The 23,795-nt window shown below is 44.7% G+C and overlaps 1 protein-coding gene across 1 annotated transcript in view; it reads right to left on the bottom strand.

The window, feature by feature from the left end:
- BOLL (boule RNA binding protein) overlaps positions 1-16,512 on the bottom strand; it is a 47,936-nt gene extending 31,424 nt beyond the window's left edge. Inside the window, exons 1-4 of the mRNA XM_026696845.2 lie at positions 16,375-16,512; positions 14,745-14,836; positions 1,558-1,612; positions 85-160 (exon numbers count right to left, since the gene is read on the bottom strand). Coding sequence (XP_026552630.2) covers positions 85-160; positions 1,558-1,612; positions 14,745-14,836; positions 16,375-16,503 — 352 coding nt within the window. The 5' untranslated portion in view covers positions 16,504-16,512. The remainder of the gene's footprint in view (positions 1-84; positions 161-1,557; positions 1,613-14,744; positions 14,837-16,374) is intronic.
- Between the last annotated feature and the right edge of the window lie 7,283 nt (positions 16,513-23,795).

The following is a 23,795-nucleotide window of genomic DNA, read 5'->3' as shown; positions in this document are numbered from 1 at the left end:
AGCAGCTTAATGGTTATGTGTAGTGCTTTGCTTGAAAAGGATTTCACTGAAGGATGGACAAAGGGAGATAAAACAAATACATACGAGGAATCCCTACTTGTTGTTTTCTTATTGCCGGACCAATGTTCAGTTTCTTATCTTTATAATTTAATTTTTCAGCCTAAACAAAACAAAGGAAATGTGTCATTTATACTACTTACTTCTAAATCTTGTTTTACAAAATGTTTATGAACAATCCAACATTTTTTTTCAGATATTTATTTCATTAAATATCTTACAAAAAAACTTTTGCAAATTTTTTGGGGGGATGCTTGATTACTATTACAATTCTTTGTTCACTATTTGAACAAAAGGATGTAAATATTACTATATAAGGATTTTGAGAATATAAAATTCAAAGGATGTAAATTCAAAATACAAAACAATCCCTAGATTTTTTTTCTACATTTTCTTCAGGGTACTGGCTTTAAATTATAAACCCCTTGATATTTTGGAACCAAAGGTTTTGAAGGACTACGAATGCCTGTTTCTCTATGTTCCTATGTCTAAAATAAAACTCTTTTGGTGGTGGGGGACTATTTGACATACCTTGTCACATTTAGGCATGTGATAGCTGTCCAAGAGTAGCTTTCTTCAAGTGATTGTCTTCTGACTCTAGCCCTGAGTCTAAGACAACTTGCCATGGCCAACTTGCCACTGTCAACTTGCTGCAGCTAACTCATCATGGCCAACTCATAGTGCGACAATTCAACACTGTATTGTTTCGTTCAGTTACTTTTATTATTGGTGACCATGTTTTCTTCAAAATTATTAACTCATGTATTTATTGGCTATGATTCCATCAAAATTAACATTTGTATTTGTTGAATTGTCCTACAGTGAGTTGGCTATGGCAAGTTGTCCCATTCCGCTAGCCCTTCCCAATAAGCTAAGACATTGTCTGTCATCTTTATTTTTTTTCTGTGCCATATAAAAACATTTTCAATCTTTTAGGCCTCCTGCTATGATTTTTAACTTTCTACTGGACAATTAGTGTCCCACTGGGTCATTACCTCAGAGTTAATTTCTTACCTAATGACCATGGGAGGGGAAAAAAGCAGTGGGAGTGACTTCTAACTTCCTGCCGTTCCCCAATGAGTTTCATTGTGGGAAGCTAGAAGGGAGCAACAAAAATTTTCTACTTTCCTTTGATTGCAATTGATACATTGACTGGAAATGTAGACCGCTTAAATAAATCTTTTTGCACATTTCAATCCATTTTTCTCTACTTTTGAACATCCCATTCCTATAACACAATGCCCACGAGCATAAGAGTAGCCCAAATGTCTGCGGTATTTGAAAAGACCCTCTGCATCTCCTGATTAGTAAGTAATTTGCACAATTCTCTCTTCTATACATAGCTTTAATATTGCTTATACATTATGGCAACTCTTTTGTGGTGGTGCCCACCAAATCTAAAAAAATAATGTTCCTATGGACTTCAAATAGCGATCTTCACACATGTAAACATGAGAGAATTACTACTATCTATGTATATAAAATAAAATAATAATTTACCTCTTGTAAAATTTTTTGTGCATCTTCTTGAGTTTCAAATGTAACAAACCCATACCTAAGTAAAATAACGGAAATTATTTTCCTTAAAATACATTATATGTACAGTCTTCCAAAATGTTAATGTGTTGTCTGACAATTTTGAGGCATTTCGTAGTCTATAAAAAAGGAATGTGAAGCAACAAAGTATTTGTTTCAACCTATATAATGAGAATAAGGCTTTTAAAAAACATTTTTTCCCAAAGAGAAGACAGATTATGACCTTCTAAAAGAAACATGTTATTTCCATGTGTTTTTTATTTATAGAAGTAGAAAAAGTTTAAGCTACAGGCCTAAAACAGTGGCCAAAAAACAAATTCTTATTAACAAGGAAAAAAAACCCTATCTCACAATAATGATGCTTCCTGTGTTAATCAAAACATAATTCTGGAAGTTAAGAACCACAGCACTTTACATGTGGAATTGAATGGTGGAGATTCTGCTGTAACTCTAGCTTGACTGCAGACATATACTCAAGCAAGGCTTATGTGAGACAAAAGCAAAAATAGATAAAACTCAGAATGGTATGCAAATAAAATGAAAACTAGCATAAATGTTAATGTAAAATTACATCCTTATGGCTTTGATTAGGTTGTAGGTTCAGTTTTTTAGTTCTTTTAAAAAAAGTGTGATTTCTAGACCTTTTCTGATTTACATTTGAAGAGTGTAGCAATATTTAATTCTAGATCAAATTTCCAAGCTCATTAATGCTGAAGAAAAATACATTCAGCATAAAATGGGCGTTGGTCCTTACCTGATATGCCCTTTCTCGTCGAGCTGCGTAGAGCATCCAGAGTGGGACGTGCTCCAGTCTTCGCTCTCACAGGCTGAGCTATAATTGAGGAATGCTTCTCCTCCTCCACGTGACTCCTCCGTAGCGTTCCCCAGTTTTACGAAGATGAGAAGACAGAATTGCATCCCCTCATCTTAGCGTTTGAACAACTCTCAACTATAAACTGCTTGAATTATTGGCCGAAACAGGATTCCCCACCAGACGGACAAATTAGGGTGGGGCTGGATGCTCTACGCAGCTCGACGAAAAAGGGCGTATCAGGTAAGGACCAACGCCCATTCTCCATAGAGCTGCTGCGAGCATCCAGAGTGGGACATACCAAAGCATGGCCTGTCCTACGGGAGGGACTCCGCCTGGGCTGGAATCTCCTCTGGGTCTCTAACCACTTGTTGAAGGACTCGCCTGCCAAAGGACGCTTCTGCTGAGGCAAAGACATCAATTTTATAATGGCGAATAAAGGGTGACGGAGAGGCCCATGTGGCTGCTCGGCAGATATCAATTATCGAAGCCTGGGTAGCCCAGGCTGCTGAGGTAACCGCACTCCTTGTAGAATGTGCGGTAATTCCACTAGGAACAGGAAGCGCCTGAGTTAAATAAGCCTTGGAGATTGTAGCTCTGATCCAACGGCCTACGGTAGACAGGGATACTCTGAAACCCAGCGTCTTTGGTTGAAATGACAGGAACAATGACTCTGACTTCCTGAAAGGAAGAGTACGATGAATATATATACGAAGCGCCCTTCGGACATCAAGAGCGTGCCACTGCCTTTCCCTTTCTCGAGAAGGTCTGGGGCAAAAATTAGGCAGGATAAGTTCCTGTGATCTGTGGAAAGCGGAGTTGACCTTGGGTAAGAAGGAAGGTTCTGGTTGCAAGACCACCCGGTCAGCGTGGAAAACGCAGAGATCCTTTCTAACAGATAGAGCTGCTATTTCAGATATCCGTCTTGCCGATGTAACAGCTACAAGGAACACCACTTTAAACGTAAGGAATTGCAGAGACGCCTCCCTCAGGGGCTCAAAGGGAGGTTTGGTCAGTGCCGTGAGCACCTTATTAAGGTCCCAAGTCGGGTATCTGTGGATTACAGGAGGGTGCAGATTGGTGGCACCTCTAAGAAATGCTTGGATACGCGGGTGGTGCGAGAGCAAGCCAGAAGAATTGCCAGAGACAACAGTTGATAATGCTGCTACCTGCCTTCTCAAGGTATTGGGGGAGAGGCCCCTGTCCAGCGCATCCTGCAGGAAGGCCAAAATTTGTGCGATTGATGGGGAAAGTGGATTGATGAGCGACTTGTGGCACCATTTACAAAAGCTGTTCCAGGTGGCATTGTATATGTGGGTGGTCGAACGCCGTTTTGCTGCCAGAATGGTACTGATGACCTGATTGGACAAGCCTTCCTTTTTTAGACGGTCCTGCTCAACCTCCAGACGGTTAGCTGAAGCCACTGTGGATTTGGATGCTGAAGAGGTCCCTGGGATAGGAAGATCCTGTCTGGCAGAATCCTCCAAGGAGGGGCCACTGACAGGCTGTGAAGATCCGCAAACCATGGTCTCCTGGACCAGTACGGGGTAACCAGGAGAACTTCCGCCCTCTCGAGGATCAATTTCTGGATCACTTTGGGGATTAGCGGAAGGCGGGGAAGCGTATAAGAATCCTGTGGGCCATGGGCAGCATAGGGCATCATGATTCTCTGCTCCCTGGGTGGGGTAGCATGAGAAGAATCTGGGAGTCCGGGCGTTGAGTGGTGACGCGAACAGATCCAGCAGTGGACGACCGAATATCGCTGAGGCCTCCTTGAACAGGGAGGGGTGCAGGCGCCATTCTGACTGGTCTAAGGTGGCCCTGCTCAACCAGTCTGCCTGAACGTTTGAGACCCCTGAGATGTGGTCTGCCCTGATGGATAAGAGGTTGGACTCTGCCCAGCGACAGAGCCACTCGGCCTCTTTCATGAGCCCGATGGAATGTGTGCCCCCTTGACGGTTGATGTGAGCCTTGGTCATAATATTGTCCGTCAGGACCAGTACATGACGCCCACGCACCTGAGGGAGAAAGGTGCGTAGAGCTAGGTACACTGTGTGAAGCTCCAGCCAGTTGATACTGCAACGTTGCTCGAGTGCTGACCAAGTGCCCTGGGCTGAAAGCGAATGGACGTGAGCCCCCCATCCGGATAGGCTGGCGTCTGTCGTGAGAATGACTCTTTGAGGCTCCTTAAAGAGATGTCCCTTGTTGGTAGCAGACCTGGTCCACCAGAGGAGCGAAGCGAGGACCTTTGGAGGAACCTTCACCACGGCTCTTGAGTTGCTTCTTCCGAAGCATTGATAGGGTAGCAGGAACCACTGCAGAGATCTGGTATGTAGACGGGCCCAGGGGACAATGGATATGCATGAGACCAATTTTCCAAGCAACTTTAATAGACTCAGTAAGGATGCTTTCCTTGCGCGTCTAACCTCCCTGACGGACTTCTGGATGCTGAGAAGCCTCTCAGGGGAAAGAAAGACCTTACCTTTAACTGAGTCAATAACTGTCCCTAAGTGAGCTATCCAGGTGGAGGGGAAAAGTTGGCTCTTCTCCCAATTTACGAGAAGACCATGGGACCGAAGAACCGAGAGAGTGGTTCTAGTGTCCCTCTCAGATTGGTCTTTGGTGGGGGAGAGGATGAGGATGTCATCCAGGTAGCAGTGAATGCAGATGGGGAAATTTCTGAGGTGAGCCGCAAGGGCTGCCAGAACCTTGGTAAAGGTCCTCGGGGCAGAGGCTAGACCAAAGGGGAGAGCCACATACTGAAAATGCTGGCCATTGTAGTAAAAACGCAGAAATTGAAAAAACAAGGGATGAATGGGGATGTGAAGGTAAGCTTCTGAAAGATCAATGGAGGTGAGCCAGTCTCCCTCCCTGGTGGCCTGAAGTATAGACTGAAGAGTATGCATCTTGAACTTATGATGGACAATGTTACCGTCAAGACTCTTTAAATCTAGGATGGGTCTCCAGCCTCCGGAGTGCTTAGGAACTAAGAAAAGGTGGGAGTAAACCCCTTTCTTCGCTGCGAGGATGGCACAGGCTGTATGGCCCTGATCTCGGAAAGGTGTTTAATAGCGGCTTCTACGAGAGCGTGCCTGGTGCGGTCTCTGCAAAGGGGGGAAACCATAAAACGCTCCGGAGGAGAAGACTGAAACTCAAGAGGCCGAATTTGACAGTGTTCCTGACCCAATTATCAGAAGTGGATGATTACCATTGGCCGGCAAAAAATTTGAGGTGGCCACCAATGGGAGGATAGTGGTGGGACTATCTGGGGCGCCGGGACGATTTACTTCCCGCGCCCCGGAAAGGTCTCCTGTAACTGGCCCCTCTCCTATTCCTGACACCCTGGTCGCTCCGGTCCTGGTAAGCCGGGCGAAAGGGCAGGGATCTCTGGAACCTGGGGGAGAAGGTTGATTGATATGGGGTGTGAGGGAGCCCCTTCGAAAGGGCTGGGACACTCTGGACTCCTGCCTGCGAAAAAGAGATGGGAGGAATTTCTTTTTATTTTTGCTTTCCATTAACAGTGGTTCCAGGGCCGGGCCAAATAATTTGCCTCCCGAGATGGGAGCAGAAGCCAATTTAGCTTTATTCTTGATGTCTGCTTGCCAGTGTTTAAGCCAAAGCAGTCACCGGGCTGTAATGTGTGAGGAGATGGCCCGGGAGGAAAATTTCACAGAATGAAAGGTGGCATCGGCCGCAAATTCTGCCGCAGCTGTAAGCTTGGCGATGTCCTGGTGTGCCCTGGTGTTAGATGGGGGGACATGCTGCTTCAACTGGCGGAGCCATCTGATGGAAGATCGAGTGAAAAAGGATGCGGCCGTGGCTGATCGAATGGCCCAGGCATCAGATAGATGAGCCCGGTGTAGCACCATCTCGGCCCATTTGTCCTCTGGTTTTAAGGCTTCCAGGGCGTTAGTTGGATTGGAGGATGATGCTAATCTAACTATGGGGTCATCCACTTCAGGGGTGTCTAACAAGGAAGAGAAATCCGTGTGGAGATTAAAAAATCTCTTGTCCTGACTGGAGGGGGCGGGGTGTGTGTGATGAGGTCAACTGTTTTGTTACTAAGTCGGTGAAAATGGGTGAAGTGGGAATAACCTCGGCCTCTACGACCGGCTGCTTGAAGATGGAGTCCTCTGGGTCACTGGGAGTTGCTGAGGAAGAGCCAGAGGGTGACTGGGACATTAGGCCCGAAATGTTTTTTGCCTTGAATAGCAAGGACTTGAACAGATGGGGTTTGAATAGGCCTACGAAGGTGGGTTGATCCGGAGAAATCCCCTCGTCCTCAGACATCTCTCCTTCCATCGGTTCCACCTCTGACAAGGGCTCAGAGTAGTGTAAGGACCCCTATCCGATCCTTCCTCTTCCCCAAAGTGTTGAAGACCCATATCCTCTTCCTCCTCCTCCTCCCCTTCTGGAAAGGGGATCTCCCCTTGGGAAAGTACCTGACCATGGCGATGCTCCGGTGTGGGGAGGGATCTGCCAGAAATGGATTTGACCTTGGGTGCCATCATTTGAGAACCTGGTCTGGACAACTGCTGGATACCTTCCGCAATTCCCTGGAGGATGGCCAGTTGCATCCACTCCTTGATACTGTCTGGAATAATGTTCGTGGATGGTTCCTCTGGGCGCAGTCCAGCAGCGGTAGGTGTGAATGTAGCCTCAGGTGCCCGAGCAGCTTGGGGGGTGTGAGTGGGCGAACTGCGTCTAGAAAGAGAAATCTGTTCTGGCAGAAGGTGAAGTTGAGCGGAGGTAGAAGGGGTGGGTATATTAGGGACTAAGGTTACAGATTGAGAGTCCTTTGAACGTCTGTCAAATTCCTTCTCCAAGGCTTTGTGGTGCCTTAGGGCGTCCCTCTGAGAAGCCTTGGAGGACTCCTTGGCCTGCCTACGCAGATGGTGTGTCTTAGACTTGGCCTTCAAAGAAGGTCCTCTGGGATTGTCCTCTGCCATAGTAAAGAAGGTGAGAAATACAGAAAGTAGGATCAAAGAGGCGGTTGGCACGCCTAGGAGTTTGACCTACAACAATGCCAGATATCCTATAGTTGAACCGCATCCCCCTTTTGGAAAAAAAATGTATTTTATTTTATTTTATTTTAATTTAATTTTAATTTTAATTTTTTTGTTTTTTTTTGTTTTTTGGAAGTGGGATCAAATGGGGCTTACCAGATCCGTATGATTATAAAGACAATTGTTAGAATGAAGACCAGAAACACAGGTACTTAAAAAAGATAAGAATACAAAAAAAGGCCAATGAGTCAAATGAACGCTGAGGCCACCAAAAAATGGAGAAAGAATGGCAGGCAAATAATCAAGCAGGGCCTTCTGAGGCAACCTTCCAACAAAATGGGAGGTATTAACAAGGCCTCGAACCTCGCCTCTGTATACTGCTGCGGGAATATCCAACAACAACAAAAATAATTAGGGTAGCAGGGCTAGGAGCCACGGTAACCAGTTATAAGGGCACTAGCAGGCCTTCCGGTCCGGCTCTGTGCCTCCAACGTCACCGCAGCTGAGATAAATTACCAAAACAAAATGGCGGCCGTCCACAAGGCACACCCAAAATGGCGTCCGGCCACGAGGCACACCCAAAATGGCAGCCGGCCACAAGGCACACCCAAAATGGCATCCGGCCACGAGGCACACCCAAAATGGCGGCTGGGACCCACGCGAACTAACAGAGACGGAAGAGAAAACGCCACCTCGATTGAAACAAACCAGTTAAGGTGCCGAAGCAGGAGGGGCAGAAGGGAGCGAGCTCCCCTTCTAACGAGCATTCTTGGGGGGAAGGAACAACTTTTTGAGCGCTATAAATAGTGCGAACAGCAAGCCGCTGCCTGAGAGCAGTCCGGCTTAAAACGGCAGGCAGGGAGGGGGGGTAGCTCAAAGGGCTGTTAGGCTCCCCTTTTCTCCCCCGAGGGGCGAAAAACCTCCCACTAGGTAGATATCAGGCACACCAACTGCGAGGGAGCAAAGGAGAGAGAAAGGAAATCAAACCTGAATTATTTTAGAAAGATCCTGGATCGGCCAAGGAAGAGCTGTAAACTGCTGCCTGTCTCTTATGAGGCTGAGCTAAAACTGGGGAACGCTACGGAGGAGTCACGTGGAGCAGGAGGAGCGTTCCTCAATTATAGCTCAGCCTGTGCGAGCGAAGACTGGAGCACCTCCCACTCTGGATGCTCGCAGCAGCTCTATGGAGAATTCAACTGTTGAAGCTGTAATTAGCATAAAAAATATCCTTCTGGAATTACTTTCAATAAAATGAATCTAGTTTTCAAACTGATAATTCTTTCATTTCAATTTGCTATTTTTATGAATCTTTGCATTGAAACACATCTGGCAACTATAATGATTTTTAAAATAAGGCTTCAAGTGAAGAAAGAATTTATTTGCATAAAGTGACATAGCTTTTCAGTGGGATTTGTATAGATGAATAGAATGCTTATTTTTAACTATAATTTTTGATATAGTTGAATGGCTGTAGCAAACTACAAATTAAAACCATACAGCTAAAGTTCTTTTCCTCAATTCTTTAAACCAATTATGCTTTATATCATATTCTAAAAACAAGAAAAATAGGACTGCAATCAGTTAACAATAGAAAATATTGTTTTCTTGTCCAAAATCTTCATGTGCTCCTCCAAGGGTGGCAAGTTATGTAATAAATGAATATGCCTATGTACCTCAACAAAAGTATGATAGAGAAATACCATATAGGTAGGTATAAGAATAGCAATAGAAATAAACAGTGAAATGCAGCGCCTTCTGATAAAGATGTACTTGTGATCAGTATGTTAAAAAGAAAGTATCTATCCAGGGGTGGGATTCTACCAGTTCGCACCTACTCGCTAGAACTGGTTGTTAACATTCTAAGCAGTTCGGAGAACCAGTTGTTAGAAAAAATTACTGGCCTAATCCTGTAAGGAAGGCAGGAAGGAAACATTCTGGTGTTGCTTACAGAAACTACCTCTCCGTTAACCCTTATTACATTCTTGGCAAATCTAGACTTCCTGTCTCTGGAACTTCTCTGGAGTTTTTTTCCCCTCCTTTGCTGGTACTTTGCTTGTGTGGAGTGACCATTGGCACTGAAAAGAGTGACTTATGACCATTTTTCACACTTACAACTGTTGTAGCATCCCCACAGTCATGAGAGGCCAGGTGAGGAGATGCATGCCTCGATGTGAGTGATATTGAGTTGGCCACGCCCAACCAATAACATAACCACCAAACCATGACCACCAACTAAGCCATGCCCACAGAACTGGTTGTTAAAAAATTTGAATCACAACCCTGAATCTATCATGAAATGAAACTGATTATCTAGAATTTGAGCCTAAGTAAGAGGGAAGATCAACCTATTCAGGTGCAAAGTAAGTGCTATATAGACACTGAGAAAATATAGATGTGTCTAGTGGTTAAAGAATACAAACAGTAGATAATTAAATAATTAAATGAAAAAAAAAACCTTTTGAACTTCTTACAGCTGTTCTGTAGCATATTGTCAATAGAAGCCTTTACATGAAAGGAGGGCAAGTGAGTGAGTGGCTTTGCCCTTGACGTTATCATTCCTGGTGTTTCTTAAGGTAAAATTTTATCTTGGCCAGATAATCATAATTAAGAAGCTAATACCTTAGCCAAGATAAAAATTTTATCTTATGAAACATTAGGATCGATAAATCTGACAGCAAAGCCACTAAAAGGAAAGCCATGTTCATTGATGGAATATATTACAGAACAGCTGCAAGAAGTTCAAGAGGTTCCTTCGTTACACAGAAAAGTACTGTAGAGAGACTCTTAGGAGTACCCAGGACAACAAGCATGAGGCAACTCTGTTGTTCATTATTTTTAAGTGTTGAGTAACTATGGAAAAAAGTTCTCAAGCAAATGATCAACAAAATAAAAGCCAATGCATTAGAATGCAAAAATAATTGCATTTAAATACTCAAGGTACAGGTATGGTTAATGTATTTCCCTTTGGGGATTGGAGAAAACAAAAGCTGTTTGCCAATTTGTATCGTAAGATATTAAGGTGGAAGCATGAAGAATATTTCATACATCTGGCGACAAACTGATATCTGCTGCACCTTTTGTATCTTGAAATGCAATGTTGGTGAAATTGTGAGACAGTTTACTTATACAGCTAATCCTTGTTCAGCAACCCCAGTTGGAAACAGCATCTTGATCATTAAGCAAAGCAATAGCTATGTGAAGCCTGTGACTATGATCTTCAGTTTTCCTTTGTTTTGCAGACCTGCGAAGATTATAAATTACTTTTTCATCACTGTTGTAACTAGCGTGGCTAAACAAGTAAATTGTTAAAGAGTTGGGAAGAAGACAAATGCATTGGATTGATATATTTGCAAAGATCTCAAGGATCCTTGTCCATTTAGTACAGTAATGGAAATAGAAATTAGCACTCTTTACATAGCTGTTACTGCTGTTATTGTATCCTTCCAATGAAAAGGCTGTACAAAGAGGCAATTAAAAGGTATAGCTATTATATGGCTATTTGCAGCAACAATGAGCTATTAATTTATCTGCCTGAACATTGGAAAAGGATATGAGGTGATGTCTAAAAATAATGCCAAGATAAGCTAGCTTGGTGAATCAAATATATTTCTTTCTGTGATCAATTTTCTTCTCTCTTGACTGAGTGTGGGAATCCTCTAGAATTTTGCAAAACAACAGTATTTTTCTATAAATATTTTAGAAATATTCAGATGTATGGAAGTGTGATCTGTAGTACTACTGATTATTCAAGATAATAGACCTATGGTAACTCATATGACAGGCAGTATATCTATTTTGGAATATAATACACTTCATTATCTTCAAACTGAATAATGAAGATTGAAGGGTAGATCTGTCAATATTTCTACTAAACCCAGAAGATGATAGCCAACACTTTAAGAATAGATTAGGATGGAAAAAGAAGCCATAGCTGATGAAATTGCCAATATGGTAGTTTTTGGTGCAGTATGTATCAAACCATTTAAAGCTGGCAAACTAAGGAATCAACAGTCACTTGGATTTCTGGAATGTTTAATGACCATTTCCAGCTACAACTAAGATTTAAAAAGTAACTTTATAATCTACCCTTGAATCTACAGCCTTTGAGGGTGTGTAAAGCAAATAAAAGCTGAAGTGAAATAACAAGCACTGTTGAAGTTTCACTTAGTGACTACTTTGCTTAACAATCAAGTTGCTAGTCCCAACTGCAATCACCAAATGAGAACTGTCTAAATTGCTACTACTGTAACAGCATACACAGCAGGAGCCTCTGTGGCGCAGTGGTTAGAGTGCAGTGCTGCAAGCTACCTCTGCAGCCAGCTGCCTACAATTTGCCAGTTCAAATCCCACCAGGCTCATGGTTGACTCAGCCTTCCATCCTTCTGAGGTCGGTAAAATGAGGAGCCAAATTGTTGGGGGCAATATGCTGACTCTGTAAAACCGCTTAGAGAGGGCTGTAAAGCACTATAAAGCAGTATATAAATCTAAGTGCTATTGCTATACTGAAAACCAACTAAAGTCGTTTCCAGATCAACTTATTCTTAGTATAATGAAGACAGAATTACTCCAAGTCGCTCACATTTCCTCTCCCTCTCACTGGATGGGTGTGGCTTGGTGGCCATGAGACTGGGTGGGTATGGCCAGGTGGCCATGTGACTGGCAAATCAAATACAAGTGGTCCTTGCTTAATGGCCAATTGCTTAGCTTACCTTAGCCAATTGCTTAATTATATTTATGACTGACCTCCCCAGAGCTACTTGACCTGTTTTTGGAGTTTTGACAGCCATACACACATATATAGACACAGACACAGACACTCACTCTTCCTTCTAACCTTGCTGAAGCAGGGGGTTGGACTAGAAGATGACCTCCGAGGTCCCTTGCAGGCCAGCCCTAGATTGCTGTGCTGTTTCAAAGAGTCTTCTGAAACCAGGGTTTGTGTCCTTCCTTTTTTTCTCCCTCCCTCCCTTCCTTTCTGTCTCTTCCTTCCATTCCCTTTGTCTATCTCTTTTCTTCCTTTCTCTCCCTTTTTCTTTCTTTCCCTTTTCTTTCTTTTCTTTGTCTCTTCCTTCTCTCCTTTCTCTCTCCCTCCATATCCCATTCACTTTCTACTCCCTTCTCTTTCTCTTTCCCTCTTTCTTTCTGTCCCTTCCTTCCATCTCCTTTGTCTATCCCTTTTCTTCCTTTCTCTCTTTCTTTTTTTCCCTTTTCTTTCTTTTTTGTCTCTTCCTTCTTTTTCTCTCCCTCCATATCCCATTCACCTTCTCCTCCCTCCCTCCCTTTCTTTCTTTCTCTTTCCCCTCTTTCTCTCCCTTCCACCCCCTTTCTTTGTCTATCCCCTTTCTTCTTTTCTCTTCCTTTCTCTCCCCTTTTCTTTCCCTTTTCTTTACTTTCTTGTCTGTTCCTTTTCTCTTTCTCTTTCCCTCTCTTTTTCTCTCTTCTCCCCTCTTTTCTTCTCTATCCCTTCCCTAACCTATGTACTTATTTTCTGCCCAGGCAGGCCTGGCCTAATCTCAAAGGCCTGGGCTAATCCTCCATGCTGCCTGCTCTCCCTTCACCAGTCACACGTGTCACCCTGTTTCCCCTTTCAGAGACTTTGGCCCTTAAATCTCCCCATTTCCTCCCCCATGAATGCCACTTTCGTCATGACTTTACCTTCAGCCATGACTTTACCTTCCTCCTGCATCTGGCTGCCAGGGAAGGCAAGACAGGACTGAGCCATTGTTGTTGCTGGCGCCAGCCACAACAACAATGCAAGCAAGTCCGAGTGGAGCGGTGCAGCAGTCAATGGGCTGAGCCTGCATGGCCAGCGCCTAGAACGCAGTGGCGGTGGCGTATTGGAGAAGCGGAGCAAGCAAAGTCAGAAGACAGTAATTTTCACTGCAAAAAGCCTCCAGACACTGTGTCTTTTTTTCGGTGCAGCTGGAGTCCAGCCGCTGCCCCCCCCAAAATGTGGTAGCTGTAGGCTTTTTTGACGAGAAGCCTCCAGATGCTGTGTCTTTTTGCCACTTCTTTGCTGGCTGGAACCGAGCCGGGAACAGCTGGAAGATTCTCCTGTCAGCAAAGAGGTGGCAGTTGGAGGCTTCTTGGCAAGACTCGGAAGGCAGCTCCTGCGCCCTGTCTGTCCCTTTCTGGTCCCTCCCTCCATATCGAAGTACCTTAAAGGAACAGGCTGGGGTGGCTGCCTTCTGAGCAGCAGCGGAGCGAAGTAAAGGGAGGCAGAAAAGTTCACCTAAGTCTTCTCCTTCTCGGGCATACACAGAGCAATGCATCTCACAGTGCCACAGGGACTCGCCCACATGCCATCTCCTTGCAGAAGGTCCCAGCCTCACGTGCGCACGTGTGGTCAGGACCTTGTGAGGAGATGGCACATAGGCTACTGGCTCGGTTCCAGCTGGCAAAGCAGCAGCAGCTGGGACTCGCCACCCTGTTCTTTGCATCGGGGTGCACCTCATTGCCTGCTGCGCCAGACTGGAGGTGCGGGCTAGCGGGGAGCCCAGCAGCTCTCAGCCCTGGCTTGCCTTCCCTGATGCTATGCTGCCTGGGCCATGCAGGCTCAAGCGGCATAGCAAGGTGCTCCCTGGTCGCCCCCCCCACCCCTCCTAGCAAGCAAGGCTCAGCAGCTGCATAGAATCCAGGCGGGACCCAAGTGGCGACGTGTCAGCCCTGGCAAGCTTGCTAAGATGCGAGCACTGTGGGTGGTGGCGGTGGCGGCCTAGCCGGCCCAGGAGTCAAGACTCAGCTGGGACTTGTGATGGTGGTGGAGGCAAGGTTGAGGGTGTCAGCGTCGACATGGCGGTGGTAACCTAGGCTGGCCCAGGAGTTGAGACTCAACTGGGGCTGAGGCTGGCGGCAGCAGCGGCACGTAAGCGACCAGGACTTGCAGAGGCTCATTCACCTAGGGAGATCAGATGGTGGAAGGCTGGCTGGTTGGTGCTGCTGCTGGAAGCAATGGTGGCGGGCAGGAAAATGTGGGAAGCGATATAGCGCACATGTGCTATAAGAAGTGACTGGGTGGGGCAGGTTGGAGGAGAATGCCGTCAGTGATTGTCACGCATGTGCATGAAGTTGCGCATGCACAATAAGGACTGATTGGGCAGGGAACGGAGGAGCAGGCAGTGAGAGGCCTGTTTTACCAGTTCTCCAAACTACCGGGAATCATAACAACTGGTTCTACCGAACTGGTGCGAACTGGTAGAATCTCACCCATCCCAGATACTTTGCTTACAGAATTACAGACCTAAAGGACTTTTATACCATGCACTTAATTTTTGGAAGACTATATACAGCCTCTAAGCAGTATATTAATTTAATAAATGTTTTGATTTACTAACCCTTTTGATACTCCAGCTCTGTCATTTACTATTTTTACTTCTTTTACGCAGCCGTATTGGGAAAAAAATTTCCTCAGGTCATACTCATTAGTCTATTAAAATAAATAAAGGGAGGACAGAGAGAGAGGGAGAGAGATTAAGACTGTATCTTATAATACTAGTAAATTTAGTTAAAATAAAATTATCACTTAATATTGACATTCTTTTAATAATGGGCATATGTGCTCAATCAGAACTAATTTCAATCTATCCATTTATCTATCCAATTTTAAAGTTACATTACTTTCCAATAACATTCTTCAGCAATTTGTAAAATAAGGATACCTGCAGTCTTTTCTAAAGTGGGCTAATTCTTCTAGACTTACCCATATTGTATTTCCACTTTCATCTCCTATGGTATTCTGAATTTTTTAAAAAGGGAAATAATAGAAAATTTCTTTGGATATGTTGGCATGCCTGATAAGAATGGTTTTCAAGACCATTTTCCAGAAAAGTTACTCTGCAAAGATACACAAAGAAGTGTTATTGCAGGAAATAAAATGGGAAGGATTCGACTTTTTTAAAAAAAGTGAATCACCTTGGAAGTGTGTTCTGTTAAAACAAAGTGCTGAACAGGATATAATGAATAGCAATAGCACTTAGACTTACATACTGCTTCATAGTACTTTACAGCCCTCTTTAAGCAGTTTGCAATCAGCATATTGCCCATAATAATCTGTGTCCTCATTTTACCAACCTTGGAAGGATGGAAGGCTGAGTCAACCTCAAGCCAGTGAGAATCAAAGAGCTGGCAGTCAGCAGAATTAGCCTGCAATACTTCATTCTAACCACTGTGCCACAATGGCTTTCTATATAAATTGAATAATATATTTAAGAGTCAATATTTTGTTAGAGTAGCACTTTTAACTTTTTAATGTGGGTGCATATTTATATATTTTACTACGCTATGATGAAAAGGAATATATTTTCAAGTATGTATATGTCCTGTTGTGTCTAAGAATATAGATATTTTTGCTTTTGCTCTTGGTTTATTGCAACACTGGCCTCTGAATGGATTGGGAGTGGCTAGTCTACACTTCTCTCAACATACACCTTCTCATTCATAATTGTTTATAGGGGAAAAATGCACTTTTCTATACTCAATAGAAGGTCCCATGATGATTGTGAGAGGACGTTACCTGGATATTTTCAAGGATGCTACTTGGATATTTTCAAACTCAAGAAGAATAATTTGAAAAACTAAAAAGTGAAATACCTTTGTGCAAATTTGTGGGTCAATGAAATAATTAAAAAAACAGTACAATAAAAGGTGGTGGTCAGAGCACACAGCTAAGCTAGGATGATTCCCTACCCTCTATCTCCACAAAGATACTAGTAAATTGGTTCTGGAAAATCCCCTATTGAAATAGATCAGAGAGGAAGACTGGAATCTACTGTAATGACAACGTCATTTTATTAGATGACAACAACAACAACAATGAAGGGATGAGATGGGGAGAAGTAACACTTATTTTCTATATCTATCTACCAGATGATAAAATCATAAGAATACATTCTTAAATATATGTAATAATATAAAAACAATTATATTGCAATAAAAGTTGGACTGTTATTCAGTCATCCAAATTACCTTAAAATCAATTCCTCCAACAAAGATGCGATTAGGAATAACTGTTCCAAACCTTGGGGCACTGGTGGCGTTATTTAAAGGCACCGGCGACACAGTCTTAGGAGATGGAGACAAAGAATCAGTTTGCATCTGATTTGCAGTTTGCTGTTTAAAAGAACATATTCTTGTTAAATATATTTTCTGTCTAACGTATTATGAATTTTCAAAAATTAAAATGAGAAAAAGAACAAACAATAGTTACAATCATTTCTAGGGAATGGAAGCATTTTTACTTTAATCCAGAAGTAATTTTAATGCCACAATATCAAATGTTTCTCTACCTTGTATTATATTTTCATATACAGATAGTCCTTCACTTACAAATGTAATGGAACCTGCCCATTCCATTTGTAACGAGATCACTCCCTGCTTTTGCCCATGCATTTGCTAATCCGATGCATGACTCGTTAAGCACATATGAGGTATCCTGGGGTGGAGAACACCATAGGTGGACCTAGTGATGGAACAGGTCACTGATTCAGACCACCCAAGACCTCCCCCGAGCCACAGATATCTCAATTTCCCTCCAAAGTAGTCCTCACAATTGCTCCTCCCCCATCCTGCCACACTGGGTCACTTAACTTATAAAGATTTGCCTCCTCTCTAGCCTCTGTTTCTTTGCCTGTTCCCTTTCCTTTCTTGTCAGCAAAGGGCTTGAAGAAACCTTTGGCTACAAAAAAGGAGGCCCAGAGGGCTACATGTACCCTTCCGGGCCTCCTTTCTTGCCGCTGAACCATTTGAGCTTGTTTTTAGCTATGAAAAAGGAGGCCTGGGGGGCCACGTGCACCCTTTTGAGCCTCCTTTTTTGTCACTAAACTGCTTGAGTAGGCCTGCCGTGATAAAAAAGGAGGCCTGGAGCACCGCGTGCGCCTTTCTGGGCCTTTCTCACCACGGAAGCACTTGAGGAGTCCTTTAGTGACAAGAAAGCCCTGAAGGACACATGTTCCTCCCAGCCTTTCTTGGTGGCAAAAGGCTTGAGGATTGTGTTCCTGTTTGCAAAAAGCCTTTGCTGGTAGGAACAGAGCTTCAGAGAAAAGCACCCATTCCTCCCAAGCTCCGCTGGTGCCAACAAAGGCTTTTTGCAAATGGCTGCCAAAGCTTACAAGAACGCAATCTTCCTGCAGGTGTCGGCAAGAAAACAGCAAACAGAGGGAAGGCCTGAAGGACCAAAGCCTTCTTCCGTTTGCAAACACCCAGGCCTCAATTCACAGAGAAATGTGCAAGATCGCATAAGATCAATAGCAGAGATGGTATTCATCAGGTTCTGACCAGTTCTGGAGAACCGGTAGCAGAAATTTTGAGTAATTCAGAGAACCGGCAAATACCACCTCTAACTGGAGATTTTATAGTATCCGTCCCCTGCCATGCCCACCAAACCAGTAGTAAAATTTTTTGAATCCCACCACTGATCAGTAGTCAAAGATCTTGCACTACTGATCTCACATGATGTCATGGTATGTTAGGCCTGTTCTCTGCAAATGCACCAAAAGCCTGAAGCAATGAAGCAGGCAAAGAAACTGGGATAGAGAGATTTTTGCAAGGTAAGTGGTAAAGTGCCTGTGAAGACCCAGTGGGGAAATGGGGGAAATGTTGCAGAGCCTCAAGTGTATTAAATATTGTCTTAACTTAATAGTCTTTCTTTTTAAAAAATGTATGAACATTATCCCTGCTTTATTAAATTAAATAGGATATTTGTATCCTCTTTTCTTAGAACAGTTCATCTGTACAATGAAACCTACATTTAACCTAAAAAATAAAACACTAATTTAAAATAAAAATTTGAATTCCACATAATTAAACTGTACATTAAAAACATTTTTCATTTAGCTTTAAAAAAAAATCCCATTACTTAGGCTATACATTTCAAATTATGTGTTTTGAACTATTTCCACTGAATAAAAATGAAGCTATATTAAATCAGATATCAGATCAATAGTTAATATTGTTTATATACATATACATATATATACGTATGTATGTATGTATGTATATGTCTCACCTGTGCCAACGAAGTGAGAAGTCCAAGGTTCCAAATTAATATAAACAAGCAGACAAGTCCAGTAATGACGGGGTTAAATTTTTTTAGCCAGGCAAGTCCTTGGCAGTCTCACACAAGCTGACTGCCAAGTCTGATAATAAAGCAAGAACATAAATCTCAGGCTATCACCACACACAGAGTCTTTCGAAGCTTCTCTCATAAATTAACACGTTGTCCCGAACAAATTCTCAGAGCGAACACACCCACTTTTATTCTCTGTGGGGCGTGTCAGTCCCTCATCTCAGTCTCTAATTCGTCCTTTCCTTTTACATTGCAACTTACACTTTTGTCTGCACCGTTGCCTCGCATAAAGCCAGCATTCCTCGGCTTGATCCTCAGTCAGAGGCTCTGATACATTCTCCTGATTATCTGCCAACACCTGAGGCACAATCAGGGGGGAAGATCCTGCTGAGGAGGACAGTCCAGGGGAGGAAGGCAATTCCAAATCCTCCAACAAAGCAGCCTCAAACCTCAGAGCCAAATCCTCCTCTTCCTCATTTACCAAGTCCTTGACCTCTGACAAAGCAGGCTCAAACCTCCGAGCCACTACACACACACGCACACACACATATACACTGCTCAAAAAAATAAAGGGAACACTTAAACAACACATTGTAACTCCAAGTCAGTCACACTTCTGTGAAATCAAACTGTCCACTTAGGTAGCAACACTGATTGACAATCAATTTCACATGCTGTTGTGCAAATGGAATAGACAACAGGTAGAAAGCATAGGCAGTTAGCAAGACATCCCCAATAAAGGAGTGGTTCTGCAGGTGGTGACCACAGACCACTTCTCAGTTCCTATGCTTTCTGGGCTAATGGTTTGGTCACTTTTGAATGCTGGCAGTGCTTTCACTCTAGTGGTAGCATGAGACGGAGTCAGATAGTGCAGCTCATCCAGGATGGCACATCAATGCAAGCTGTGGCAAGGTTTGCTGTGTCTGTCAGCGTAGTGTCCAGAGCATGGAGGCACTACCAAGAGACAGGACAGTACATCACGAGACATGGAGGAGGCCGTAGGAGGGCAACAACCCAGAATCAGGACCGCTACCTCCGCCTTTGTGCAAGGAGGGACAGGAGGACACTGCCAAAGCCCTGCAAAATGACCTCCAGCGGGCCACAAATGTGCATGTGGCTGATCAAACGGTCAGAAACAGACTCTATGAGGATGGTATGAGGGCCCGACGTCCACAGGTGGGGGTTGTGCTTACAACCCAACACCGTGCAGTACATTTGGCATTTGCCAGAGAACACCAAGATTGGCAAATTTGCTACTGGCGCCCTGTGCTCTTCACAGATGAAAGCAAGTTCACACTGAGCACATGTGACAGACGTGACAGGGTCTGGAGATGCTGTGGAAAACGTTCTGCTGCCTGCAACATCCTCCAGCATGACCAGTTTGGCAGTGGGTCAGTAATGGTGTGGGGTGGCATTTCTTTAGGGGGCTGCACAGCCCTCCATGTGCTCGCCAGAGGTAGCCTGACTGCCATTAGGTACTGAGATGAGATCTTCAGACCCCTTGTGAGACCATATACTGGTGCGGTTGGCCCTGATTTCCTCCTAATGCAAGACAATGCTAGACCTCATGTGGCTGGAGTGTGTCAGCAGTTCCTGCAAGACGACGGCACTGATGTTCCCCAGACCTGAATCCAATTGAGCACATCTGGGACATCATGTCTCACTCCATCCACTGCCACGTTGCACCACAGACTGTCCAGGAGTTAGGGGATGCTTTAGTCCAGGTGTGGGAGGAGATCCCTCAGGAGACTATCCACCACCTCATCAGGAGCATGCCCAGGCGTTGTAGGGAGGTCATACAGGCACTCGGAGGCCACACACACTACTGAGCCTCATTTTGACTTGTTTTAAGGACATTACATCAAAGTTGGATCAGCCTGTAGTGTTTTTTTCCACTTTAATTTTGAGTGTAACTCCAAATCCAGACCTCCATGGGTTGCTAAATTTGATTTCCATTGATAATTTTTGTGTGATTTTGTTGTCAGCAAGTTCAACTATGTAATGAACAAAGTATTTAATAAGAATATTTCATTCAGATCTAGGATGTCTTATTTTTGTGTTCCCTTTATTTTTTTGAGCAATATGTGTGTGCGTGTGTGTGTGTGTGTGTTTTGTGACTGGGAGGTTTGAGCCTGCTGTGCACTTTGAGTCTGATGTGTCAGAAGACACAGGTTCAAGTGATGAGGGTTTGGCATTGGGATTTGAGCCTGCTTTAATGGGAAATGCAGACGTGAGCCAGGAGGATGAGGAAGTGTTGGAATCACCATCCTCTCCAGAACCTTCCTCATCAATTATGCCTCAGGTGTCAGCAGATGATCGACAGAACGTGCCGAAGTCCTTGGGTGATGATCAAGCCGATGAATGTTGGGTTGATGTACAGACTAGACATAGGCTGAGACGTCAAGCACAAATTGAAAGGAAACGTCAAATCAGGGACTGAGTAGAGAGACTGACACACCCCTTTAAGGAATATAAGGAGGCGTGTTAGCTTGGAATCTTCGTTCGGGTCAAACTTTGTTATTTACGTTCACAGTTTGGAAAAAGTTTTCTGTTTGCCGTTTGGCTCTGATTTATAGTGCTGCTCGTTATCTGGATTTGCAGACAGCTTCTGGGAAAGCTGCCAACGACGACTTCAGCCAGAGGAAAGTTAACTCTGTTGTTCCTGATATTGTCTGTTCGTGTTTTTTCCTTTGGACATTTGGACTCTCACCTTGTGGCCACAGGTGAGACAGAACATTTTTTGACCCGAACCCTCATCCCATCTTCTAACCAAGATGGACAAAGCACAGCTAGAGCAGCAGCAGCAGCTGTAGATTAACCAACTTCTGCAGGATAACCAGGTATTGCAGAAACAAATCACCCAGCTGGTTAACCATCTTACGCTGATGCAAGCTCCTGTTACTCCTCCTGCCCCGCCCCGTAGGAAATGCCTGGTAGCTGTGCCGGATAAATTCTCTGGACAGCCTGAAATGTTCCTGGCTTTTATGGGGCAGTGTCAACTATTTATGTCCTTACGGCCAGAAGATTTCCCTGATGACCGGGCTCGGGTGGGGTTTGTTATCAGTCTCTTGTCGGGTTCGGCTGCAAGATGGGCCACTCCTTTGTTGGTGCAAAATAGTCCTTTATTGAATGACTATCAGGGCTTTTGGCACCATTTACGTTCTATGTATGAGGACCCCATAAAAACTCAAACCATAGCCAGACATTTAAAGGACATTTGTCAGGGGAAACACCCTTTGCAAGAGTTTATTGCAGAGTTTCGTCTGCTCTGCATGGACTCTGCCTGGAATGAGGCAGCCCACATGGACGCTTTTCAGGAGGGTTTGGCAGAAGAAATTAAAGACGAGTTGGTGCATGTGGAGCTGGCTCTAACCCTGGATGCGCTGGTGGTGCAATGTTTGTGCATTGATGCCCGGCTTCAACGGCGCAAGACTAGACGCCTAGTTCCGGAGCCGCCCTCCCACTCATGGCCGCAGCCTCCCGTACAACCAGCGCCCCTGGTATCCCACAGTGCTGTGACCAGGACCGAGGAACCAATGAAGTTGGGTGCGCTCCACCCTCGGTTGACAGCACAAGAACGCACGCGGAGATTTCAGGGAGGCTTGTACCTATATTGTGGGGGGTCGGGACATTTTGCCAGTTCCTGTCCTGGTAAACGACGGGGGGCACGAAAAGCCAGTGCCCGAATCTTATCCTGTACTGTCGGGAAACAGGACAGGCCCGGCCTCGGGGAAACCCTAGGTCAGGCAAATATCACACAACCGCCTGAAGTAGCGGAGGTGAATTCTGATCCTCCCCGACATTTGCTTTTAGACACGCAGGTTTTCTTGCAGTCCCGGTTGGAGGGGATTCCTGCGGTTGCGTTGGTGGGCTCGGGGGCTACTACCAATTTCATAGACCGGGCTTTTGCAACACATTATGAAATTCCCTTGGTTGTGGTGGAGCCTCACATTAAGGTGGAAACCATTGATGGGCGGGAACTGCGGTCTGGGCCTATTCGTTTTGCTACTCAGCCGTTATGCCTGGTCATTGGGGACCATGAGGAGGTGATTAGTTTTTATAACACCTTGGACCTCCATCTCCCCTTGGTTCTCGGAATGGCTTGGCTATGGTTGCACGATCCTCGGGTGGCATGGGCACAGAATGCCATTTCGTTTCCGAGTCTCCAGTGTGTGGACCACCTAAAACACATCTGTGCTGGTCAAGACATCGCTGCCCCCGCCGTCTCTGTACCTCCTGAACTATCTGACTTCTCAGATCTTTTTAGCGAGAAGGAGGCGGATTGGTTACCCCCACATTGACCTTATGACTGTCCTGTGGACCTCCTGCCCAATGCTCCACTACCCAAAGGTCGTTTGTATTCAATGTCTGAGCACGAATTGGCCGCTCTTCGAGATTTTCTGGACAAGAACTTGGCCCGGGGGTTTATCAGACCATCGTCATCTCCTCTTTCTGCTCCTGTCCTTTTTGTGAAAAAGAAGACGGGGGATTTGCGCTTGTGTTGTGACTACCGCAGGCTAAACGCCATTACTGTGAAAAATAGTTATCCTTTGCCGCTCATTCCAGAGCTGATGGAGCGATTATGAGAGGCCACTATTTTCACCAAGCTCGATCTTCGAGGGGCTTATAACCTGGTGCGGATGCGCAAAGGAGACGAGTGGAAGACGGTGTTTGGTACTAGATATGGCCACTTTGAATATACTGTGATGCCTTTTGGGTTGACCAACACCCCCGCGGTCTTCCAACATTTCATGAACGATATTTTTAGGGACATGCTTGACCGGTTTGTGGTGGTGTACCTGGGTGACATTTTGATCTATTCTAAGTCCAGGGAAAGCCACTTTTGCCAAGTTCACCAGGTACTACAATGTCTTCGGGAGCACAGACTATATGTGAAACTGGAGAAATGCCTCTTTTTCCAGATTTCCATAGAGTTCTTGGGACATATCATCTCTCCCAAGGGCATTGCCATGGACCCGCGCAAGGTGGAGGCTCTGTGTAGTTGGGAACCCCCTTGTTGAGTGAAAGATGTACAACGTCTCTTGGGGTTCGCTAATTATTACAGGTCCTTCATCCCGGGTTTTGCCAAACTGACGGATCCCATCACCCAGCTCCTTCGCAAGAAGGTTCCATTCCAGTGGGGCCCCCCACAGCAACAGGCCTTTGAGGCCATCAAGAAAGCCTTCGTTGCGGAACCGATCTTGAGGCATCCTGACCCCCATCATCCATTTGTAGTGGAGACGGATGCATCCAACGTGGCCATTGGGGCGGTGTTGTGACAAGCCCCAGCGGATGGCGCACCTCTTTTTCCATGCACATATTA

This window comes from Pseudonaja textilis, chromosome 1 (genome assembly GCF_049901715.1).
Source record: "Pseudonaja textilis isolate UNSWEBS1 chromosome 1, rPseTex1.2, whole genome shotgun sequence".
NCBI classification, from domain to species: domain Eukaryota; kingdom Metazoa; phylum Chordata; class Lepidosauria; order Squamata; family Elapidae; genus Pseudonaja; species Pseudonaja textilis.
This window is presented reverse-complemented; position numbering and strand designations above follow the sequence as displayed.